Here is a 10090-nt window from a genome sequence, read left to right on the forward strand (position 1 = left end):
TGACCGCAGCCCGGCCGCACCTGACTCACGTTCCTTCCACACCAGGGTTTGGGAGGAGACTCGGGAGCCTGGGGTGGGGATATGGGTGCAGACGTGAGTCCCTGGGGCCAGAGGGCATGTGTGGTGGCCAGAACGATGACCGTGGCCTTGCCCCTGGAGAGGGCCTGCCCGAGTGCGATGCGTGAGCCCCCTGGGCGTGCTCCCTGCGAGCAGGTGCTGCAGGTGTGACTAGTTTTGCTCATCGCGCTGGGCTCGCCGTGGCCAGGTGGGCCTGACCAACGCGCGCCTGGAAAAGCAGAGCAAGCCGGCAGCCCCGGGGCCAGGACCTGTGGCCATGGAACCAGTCCTGCCAGCGGTGGAGCGAACTCGGACCTGATTCTTCCCGTGCCTCCTAGGAGCGAGCTCGGACCGGATTCCTCCCGCGCCTCCTAGGAGCGAGCGGACCGGATTCCTCCCGCGCCTCGGCAGCCGGCCTAAAGGTAGGGGATTTCTAGCACTTTCGTCCTGAACGCATTTGCCAGTTTCAGGGGGATCCAGGGGTGTTGACAGAAACCAAAGCCCTGGGCCCCTGGGTGGGAGACCCGCCCCCATGGAGAGGCCAGCACGGAGGGGGCAGCTGTTAGGATGCGGTCCTTGTGGAGAAGGCGAGGCTCGGCTCCCACGTCAGGCCCGGCGTCCTGGGCCCAGGGGCAGCCCACAGGGTTGCTTTCCTGTTTGTCCAGCTGCTCATCTAGGTCGCCCGTCCTCCCTGTGAAAGGGGAATGGTGCTCGGGCGCTGGCGTTTCCGTGCCTTTCTCTCCGTGTGTGTGTGTGTGTGTGTGTGTGTGTGAACAAACGCTACTGTAACCAGGAGAGGGGACGACCATGTTCTCACCGCGCGGGCAGGCCTCTCCCCGCTCCCCCGGCCAGGCGGGCTCCTCCTGATGGCACCAGCGATCAGTGTGCCCAGCCCAGCCCTCCCCGCCCCCACCGAGCTCCCCTCTCCTGTCAGCCAGCACCCTGAGACCGCGGTCTGCCGCGTGCGTCTGACCTCCCTCCCCTCCCCTCGGTATAGGTCCCAGGCCCACAGGCCCACAGGCAGGAGTCACACAGGACGTGACTCAGGCCGGGGGAGAGGGAGGACGTGACAGCTGCGGGGGGCACGCTCTCGCCCACCAGGAGGCACAGAGGTGCTGCCTGGGCCACGCTCCCACACGTGCATGTGTGTTTCCTCCCCCGTGGCTAGGACTGAGATAGGTGCACACGAGACACCTCTGGAAAGTATTGTTTCATTTTGTAAACTTTTTAAACTTTGATGAAATGGTCCCACGGGGTGTGTATCCTTCTCCAGCTTGTTTTTTGCTTTGTTTTGCTTTTTATATTTTTATTGATTTCGGAGAGGAAGGGAGAGGAAGAGCGATAGAAACATCAATGATGAGAGAGAATCATTGATCTGCCTCCTGCACGCCCCCTACTGGGGATCGAGCCCGAAACCAGGGCATGTGCCCTTGACCGAAATTGGACCCGGGACCCTTCAGTCCGCAGGCCAATGCTCTATCCACTGAACCACACCAGCCAGGGCTCCAGCTTGCCCTTTTAATCAGCATCCTGTCGGTGCTCATTCCTGTCCGTTGTGGAGGCCGTCCATTGTGATGTGGGGAAACGTGTGCAATGGCGGCGTGTGAGACACTGGGACTCTCAGGTCACGTGCACTGGGTCAGGTGCTCGCCGGGTGGTGAGGACATTCAGTCCGCCCTGAGCAGAGGCGCTGAGGCCGCCGCCACGGCCAGCATCTCGGGGGTAAGTCATCCTCGCTTCCAGAGACCATCCGCCCTGGCGGCGGTGTTTGCTTTTCACATCCACATTCCAAAGTGAACGCGGCTGATCACTTTTCTTGATCAGCCTCCCCTTCTCTGGTTTGGATACGAAGGTCACAGTGTGTGTTTGGTAAAAGGTTTCTTCTTTGTCTGTTCTCTGGCACCGCCTTGTCCTTGAATAGAAAGAGCTGGTCTGCACACCTAGGCCTGATGTTTCCGTGGTTTCACGCTGGTTTGGGTCAGTTCATGTTCAAACTCCTCCTGCGGTTCCTGGCAGGGCTGCAGGCGGCTCCGGCTTTCCAGGGGCGAGCGCGTTCTGGCAGGTGGTTCTTCTCGGAGAGTCCGTGCGCCGGGGCTTCCTGACTCGCTGGCCTCGCGCTGGTGGCAGTTCCGTACAGGCCTGCCCTGTGTTCGCAGCTCTGCCCGCCGGCTCCTGGGTTGTCTGTGTCCCGTCGTCACTCCCTCCACCAGCCTCGCCAGCTTGTACTGTCGTTAGTCCCCTCGCTGCCTGCTGACCCGCGGTTCCTTTACTCCCGCTGGCGCCCTCCCGCCTTCTCCCTGGGCTGTGATGTCCCTCTGTGCCTAGTGATGGAGGCAGGTGGCCATTTTCTCGTGTGTGCATTTAAAGCTGCGGCCCTCCTGCCACGCTAGCGCCCCCTCACGGTGCTTTCATTACCGTCACGTGGTTTGGAAGAGTTTGCGCACTTAACTATGGGCGCTGTGTCCGCCACTGCTCTCCTGGCCTTGCAGTCCGCCTGCCCTCTTCCCACAGCACGAGGGTGGCGATGATGAAGCGCGGTCCCCAGCCGGTAGGCGCAGCTCTGGGACTAGGTCCCCGTCATGAAAGAGGAGGGAAGGCCACTGTAGGGACTTCTGGGGACGCTCCATGGGAGGAGGACAGTGTGCAGGGACACCTTTGCCCAGGCCCTTCTTCCTTCTCCTACCGTAAGTGACAGTGTGATGGTGGCCCTGCAATCATCCTGCATCTTGAGGTGACCTCGGGGTGACCTTGAGGATGGAAGGCAGGAGCTAGAGCGGTGGGGCTGGACGGCGAGGACGCCGGTCCGTGGGGCCAGGAGGGGCACCTGTCAGTGCTGACCCCACATCCTCTGTACGAGAAGGAAGGTCGCCGAGTGTGTTCAGCTACTGTTTCCGGCCAGATGCGATCCTAACTGATATCACTTTTTTACAAATACATTTTTATTGATTTCAGAGAGGAAGGGAGAGGGAGAGATAGAAACATCAATGATGAGAGAGAATCATTAATCGGCTGCCTCCTGCACACCCCCTACTGGGGATCGAACCCACAACCCAGGCATGTGCCCTTGACTGGAATCAAACCCGGGACTCTTCAGTCCACAGACCAACGCTCTATCCACTGAGCCAAACCAGCTAGGGCCTGATATCACTTTTAAGATATCACTTGGATTTATAAATTACTAGAGGCCTGATGCATGAAATTTGTGCAAGGGGCTCGGCCCATCGCTGCCCCAGCTGCCTTGGCCCTCACAGCCCCAGCTTCGTCCAGAAGGTCGTCCGGAAGGTTGTTCGGCTGTCCAGTCTATTTAGCGCATTATGCTATTATTATAGATAAAATAGTTCACACACATGAACACATTTGTAACTCAGACTAAGGATAAAATGAACACCACTTCACGCCCCCCGCCCCACCTGAGAGCGTGGGCACTGCAGTCTGGCTGCGTGCTCACAGCTGCACCCCTGCCTCTCCCCGCCTCTCCCCCACCGAGGGAACCCGGGCTGGAGTCTGTGCTTCGCATCCCCTTGCTTAGCAGCTACAGCTACGCCACGCATCCTGTAACCCTAAATTAAACCGTGTGTCCATTATACCCACACTCTTTTCTGCAATTTCCTGTTTCCCTCCACATTGAGCTGACTCCACATTGATCATGTAACTACGGTCCATTGAATCTCGCTGCTTTCCATTGTCTACTGCATGCCACACCCTGTGTGTCAGCCCCACGTGTGCATCTGTGGGGTACTTCAGCTTTAACTATTACAGAACACGCTACAGACTCTCCTGGTGATGGTGACTCGGGCAGCGGTCTCCCCAACTATTCTGACCCCGTGACACAGAGGGAGAACTGCGATATTCACATGGCACACTGGAGGGTGTGTAGAGTTCTGGACAGGGCTACCGAGGTGACCCACACACTCAGGCCACCTCGAGGGAGAAAGGGACCACTTAGATGAAGCCCATCAGTGCCCACAGCCTGGGGGCAGAGACCTGCTCACAGAATAGATGGAACACAGGGAGTGGGCATGTCAATGGCACCAGACAAGACCCAACCATCTCCCAAAGGGATCAAAGCGACTCGCACCCTCGTCATCGCTGTGTCAGCGTCCCCACCGCTCCTCAGCCTCGCCACGCTGACCACTGAACTTTAAGAAATATCTCTGCGTCTTAGTTTGTAGTTTCCTTACTACTAATGTGGCTGAGCATCTTTTTTGTTCATTATTTGATACAATGAAGGGACTCTGTTTCTCAGCCTCTTTCTTCATGGTGGGAGCTTTGTTGTGTCTCCTGGAATCACAGAACATGTTTTGTGAAGCTGATACTTTGAAAGATGTTGTCCTAGTTTCTGATCTAGCACAGGGTTAATTTTTGCACATGCCCAATGCTTATCTATATATATAAAACCCTAATATGCAAATAGACCAACGGCGGAACAACCGAACAACCGGTCGCTATGACGTGCGCTGACCATCAGGGGGTGCGCGCGGAACATGGCAGGCGTCGGCCGTGGTGGGATGGTGGAGCAGGTGAGCGGGGGCACCAGACCAAGGCGGGGCACCGGTCACTGCCATCGGGCAAGCCTCCAGTGGTTACTGAAAATTCTTTGCTCCCGCGCGCACCGCAGTCCCACCCGGCGCTCACACCTGCTGCTGGCGCCCGGCGCCAGTCCTGATCGCTCGGCACCGGCCCCACTTGCACCCACTGCTGACGGCAGCCCCAGTTGCTCCACACCGCCAGCAGGTGCAAGCAGGGCCGGTGCTGCCAGCGCATGGGAGTGGCAGCGGCAGTGGGAGCGGGGCTGCCAGCAGAAAGGGGACTGGGGACCGCAGCCGGAGGGGCCAGACAGGGGCACAGAGGATGGGCTGAGGCCCGTCCCTGTGCCCACCGCAGCCTCGCGGCCCACAGTTCCTTCCAAGGTGCATGAATTCATGCACTGGACCCCTAGTTTGAGAATAATATGCACTTCCCAATGTTGGGTGGCGGGCGCTACCATAAATGTACACGAGGTAAGGGGTGACAGACTCCAGCCAGGAGCAGGGAGAAACCCAGCCTGGCCGCCTGTCTACATACTGTCCAGGGCTGCCTTCACCCCACAGCGGCAGGCAAGTAGTTGAGACAGAGACCGAGTGGCCTCACAAAGCACAAAGTACTTACTCTCCGGCCGAGCGCTACAGAAAAGGTTTGCCAGTCGGGCTCCAAACCGTTTCCCTTTTTGTCATTTTGATGCCATTAATGAAAGCGTTGTTTTAAAATCCTCTATGGCGCCGACAATTTCTATTTATCTTTGTTACCTTATGTTGAGGCTGATGAGTGCAGACCGGTGTTAAATCACCCCCTTTTCCTGGTGTGTTTTCTTCTGTCATTAATGCACTGGTCCTTTTGTCCCTAGTCATTTTTTTTGCTTTGAAATCTGTTTGGATGATATTGTTACATAGCAGCTTATTTTCATCAGTATTTCTCCTTTCCATTCTCTTATGTCTTACATTTTGGGTGTGTCTCTCATATTAAAAAAAAAAGGAAAAAAATAATAAAATAAAAAGAAAGAAAAACAGCACGCAGCTGGCTTTGTTTTTCCATGGAATCTGACCATCTCTTTTAGTCAGGAAGTTTGCTCCATTTATTATACACAGTGACAGATATTTGGTTTCATTTCCACCACCTTAGATTGTATTCTTTTTATATTATTTTTATGTGCCCCCCCCCTTTCTTTCCTGCCTTCTTTTGGATTAAGACTCTTAAACTCCAATTTTTACCTTTACGGATTTGAAGTTTCGGCCTTTTCGTAATTTCCCCTAATAGTATCACATGAATTCTAGATTTCATAAAGTCAGAACGTTCCTCAGTGGCTTCACCCTGCTCCGAGCAATGTAAGAACATCCGCACTGGTAATGCCAGGTTTGGACCCCTTTACTAACTTCTTTGCTGTTTATTTTTATTGTGTTTTCAGTGGAGAAATACATTATCTGTTTTCAAAATAGCGCTTGAAACAATACAAGTACAGGTGCTATAGGACAAAGCAAACTCCAGTCATGAGACACTACATACATCATATGAGAAAAATAGTCTGATATTCAGGTAATGAAACTAGAATTTAAAAGTTCCCGGCTTAGTAAAACAATGTGTAAACACAAAGACAGGACTAAATGCATGCCTGGCGATTTCCACCCGATGCCACAGCTACTGCAAACACTGGGCACCGGGCACGCGTGACTCATGACGGCAGCAGGAGGCCGTGACCGCACAGGCTAAGCTGTGTAATGGCCCGCTGTGTGCTGAAAAGAAGGGCTCAATTACTGCACAGCCAAAAGGAAGGAAATTGTAGTTCAACTGTGGAAAAATTAACCCAGAAGGATAGAGAAAGGGTTTAAGGAACTGCAGTTTAATGTGGAAACTGCACAGGTGGTAGAGGGACGCAGGTGAGAGGGGAGGAGACAGAACTGGACGAATGGAGAACCTGGCAGGGTGCTGTGTCCAGGTTACGACAGCTGTCATTCATCTATGTCTGTTGTCATTCACGTTTCCTGAACATGGATGTTCTGCATAATCATGAGTGGTGTTTTCTTTAAAAGAAAAGTGTTCCTAATAGTTTGTAGGATAAAATAAAGGAGTGGAAAGCCAACTATATGTCAAGTCCTTGCTAGAAATTATTATTTTTTAGATGTAAAATTTACTGATGGATTTTAGTAAACAAAAATTGGCATAAAATTCTTAGAGAAAAGATCTTTCTGCTTACCTGTTTAAGTTGGACATGAATGCCCCATAAATAGGTATTCTGTGAAGTTCACAAAATTTCTCATGTGTAGAGATCAAGTGGCCATCCGAGACTAATGTTTCACGGGCATTACTTTCAGTCAAGTTTTACTAAAATATTAGCCCTGGAACCAAAATTTCATGTTTTGTGCCATGTGGCCACAAGACTTGATTTCATATCATGGTTAAGAAAATACTAGCATTCTGGGTTTTTTTGTGAAACAACATACAAGCCTACCGTGTGCATACAAGCAAATCAGTGGGGAGACACAAGGCTATCTTGTTGTAAGACAGATGATTAAGGACAACAGAACATGGAGCTGTTAGCTCCAAGACACTGTTTGCTGTTTGATCGCTGATTGTGTGCGTTATAAAACAATCCTACAGAAAAAAACAATGTCACTTTTTGACCATGTCCCATCAAAACCAAAGAATTACTAACTAATGTTTTGATGTCAAATATATACCGTAAGAGCTACCATTTCATTGTAAAGGGCTACAGCTACCTCCCAGGAACTTCGCTAGATTAACTTTCCTGCTTTGTCTGAAGTACAGTACACTGCACAGTGGTATCCAATTTGGAGCGTAACAATGAAAATGCTTCAGGAAAAAACTAAAATTCATCAAGCTGAAACCTCTGAAATTAGTGCTCATTTCTAATCATACACATAAAGTGCATCAGCAATATAAGGATATCTGATACCAATTTGTATGGCAAATTTCCCTCAACAATGCATCAAACATAAATGCAGTCCAGATGTCAGTCACGGGTACAAAGATAGCTGGAGGTTTTTTCCCATTTTCTCTTTAAGGGAAGTAGTCCTTTGACATAGTTAATGTAACTGTTGCTGAGACATTAATAATCTACACAATAATAGCAGCACTTCTAGCTTCATGTACTAACCTGGACTTCTGATCAAGATTAGCCCAGCAAAGGAAGTTACCAAGTCAGCCTAAATCTCTCTGGAGTCTGATCTAGTTTGGCACCCTTCATTCTCCTCCTTTAGCATTTGAAGACAACACATCGAGTTGGCAGATATTATTTATGGAAGCTTGATGTTGTGTTTATCAGTTCAATCTGTTTTATTGAAGTCTTGTTAACAGGAATAGGATTTGCAGGGAGAGCAGGGACATTGGAAAGGTTTCTATTGGATGTTTCCTGCGGCCAACAGAGAAGCTGCTGTTTGCACACTCCTCATGGAGTTGTGCTGTCTCTTCACAAGATCGCTCCTCTTCTACCTTAGCTTCCTCGGTCCCCCGTCTGTGTGAAGTGAGACAGTCCTCTAGACGCCTACTATAGGGTTAGCTATGTTTGTGGCTGCGGCCCCTGCAGGCCTGGGGGCATGGTTTACCAGAAGTGTTGAAGAAACAAGTCTAGTGATCGTGGGCTTTGGAGGTGGAGAAACGGCTGCTTGTGAGGCAGTCTGAGGAACGCTTTCGCTTGCACCCCCCGGGCTCTCACCGGGGTTCCCTTGCTGCAAGGTAACTTCAGTAACCTGTACGCTGGTCGCAGACGCTGCCATTACAGCCAGAGCAGGACTGTTTCTGCCCTGAGAGGAGCCAGTCACTGGGCCAGTCTTCACAGTGCTTGCAGGTGAAGGCACAGACACGCTGTTTTCACTGTCGGCAGACGAGTCAAGACTGCTGTCATTCAAAGCTGTCAATCTGACATCTTCCATTGAATGTGTTTTATTTTTCTGAAGCACGTGATTAGGTAGTAGCTGGTGGAGCTCCTTTCTTCTTAAATGCATTGCATCGATTTTCATATCCATCTCAAACATCTTACTATTTATTGCTTGCCTATAAACTGTGTCTGTGAAAGACTGGATATCATAGGTGAGATCGATACTGAGAACTTCAGAATTTTCTGGCTTTTTTAATACTAACCCAATCACCCACATTGTGCAAAATTCTTCCTTGTCAGGATTTTCTTTGGGTGCTGGAAATGACTGAGGATTCACATGAGCCAGCGTAATAAATTCATTCTTCTCCAAGCTGCCCACCAGGATTCGGATTTTTGATTCCACCAAGCCCACCCATTCTAGACGCTGCTTTTCTGTTGGTGCACTTGCTAGAAGTACAATATAATGCTTATACTTTTGAAAGAAGCTTGGAGCTTCAAACAGTTTGGACCACTCTGCCTTACTCAGCAAGATCTCATGTGTGATAGCAAGGCCTTGTTTAAACTCCTCGATCATGACCATCCTTGTGGACACAGACACGTTGTAGGTGGAGTTCTGCTGTGGGTATGCCGGTGTGATGATAGGCATCAGGTGGTACCTGTCGCTGGGGTTTACTCTTGGGTCCCATACGGGCAGATTAAGGTTTTGTTCTTCAGGCTCTTTCAGTAGCACTGGATTTGGCCACTCCCATTCAGAAAACACTAAGAAAAATTTACGTACAAGAGTTGATGCCACTGCGTTTGGATACAGCTGGCAGGTTCTTGCTACGAGCATGGCCCAGGAAACGCCTCCCAGGAACCCTAATATATTGGAGTAGATGTTGTGGCATTTGGCCCACAGCTTGATAGCTCTGAGAGTTAACCGGAAGTTGTCAATGTTCGGTACTAGATGTAAGATTTCATCGGTTACCCGGCAACCATTAAGGCTTCTTATGCATCTAATATCTAAATTTTTAAGCAGACTGTCATCTCTTAGATCCAAGTCTTCTGGAATAGTCTGCAGTGCTAATCTTGCAAACAAAATATCAATCTCTATCCCATCAAAACACAGTCGGATAACGGGGACAAACGCCTCCTCCACCGCCCTTAAGTCCTTGACTTCCTCGTGTAGTTTCAACTTGTCGTAGAAGGAAGTGAAGAAGTCGCTGCGGTCCACGTGCCTCGGCGCGACGCACAGCGCGTCGATGTCGGCGCCCTTGGTGTGCACCCCTAGCCGGTAGGAGCCGAACGTGAAGATTTTACCGCCGACGTTCTCAATCACAGCGGGTGGGAGACTTTTGCTTTCACTGATCTCTCGTATCCATTCCTTTACCAGATTATTTAATTTTTCCAAAATTAAAATTCTGCGCTGCAGTTCCTCTTCCTCTTCCAAAACCCCAAAGGGCTTCAGGGTTTCAATTAATTTCTGGGTCAGTACGCAGTCTGTCTCCTTGGGGGCGGCTAAGCTGATGGGGGAGGAGATGCCATAGAGCCTGGGTGGCGGCGGGGTCTGCTGTGATCCCGGGGTTGTCGCCGGAAACGGCATCCTCTCTAGCGCTGGCCCGGCCACGCCACGTTCCCCGCCACCGCGACCTCCGTGGCCGCTACCCGGGTCATGATCCGCTGAGG

The 10090-nt window shown here is 51.2% G+C and overlaps 2 protein-coding genes across 2 annotated transcripts in view; both read right to left on the reverse strand.

Moving 5' to 3' along the window:
* LOC102258567 (ras-associating and dilute domain-containing protein) overlaps positions 1 to 10090 on the reverse strand; it is a 31442-nt gene that overhangs the window by 16661 nt on the left and 4691 nt on the right. The window contains exons 3-4 of the mRNA XM_014549994.1: positions 8763 to 10065; positions 4695 to 4700 (exon numbers count right to left, since the gene is read on the reverse strand). Coding sequence (XP_014405480.1) covers positions 4695 to 4700; positions 8763 to 10065 — 1309 coding nt within the window. The remainder of the gene's footprint in view (positions 1 to 4694; positions 4701 to 8762; positions 10066 to 10090) is intronic.
* Positions 7922 to 10084, reverse strand: PAPOLB (poly(A) polymerase beta (testis specific)). The gene has a single exon (XM_014550008.1). It carries the CDS (start codon positions 10005 to 10007, stop codon positions 8085 to 8087), a length of 1923 nt encoding a protein of 640 aa, XP_014405494.1. The 5' UTR covers positions 10008 to 10084; the 3' UTR covers positions 7922 to 8084.

Source organism: Myotis brandtii, unplaced genomic scaffold (assembly GCF_000412655.1).
Source record: "Myotis brandtii unplaced genomic scaffold, ASM41265v1 scaffold579, whole genome shotgun sequence".
In the NCBI taxonomy this organism is placed as follows: Eukaryota; Metazoa; Chordata; class Mammalia; order Chiroptera; family Vespertilionidae; genus Myotis; species Myotis brandtii.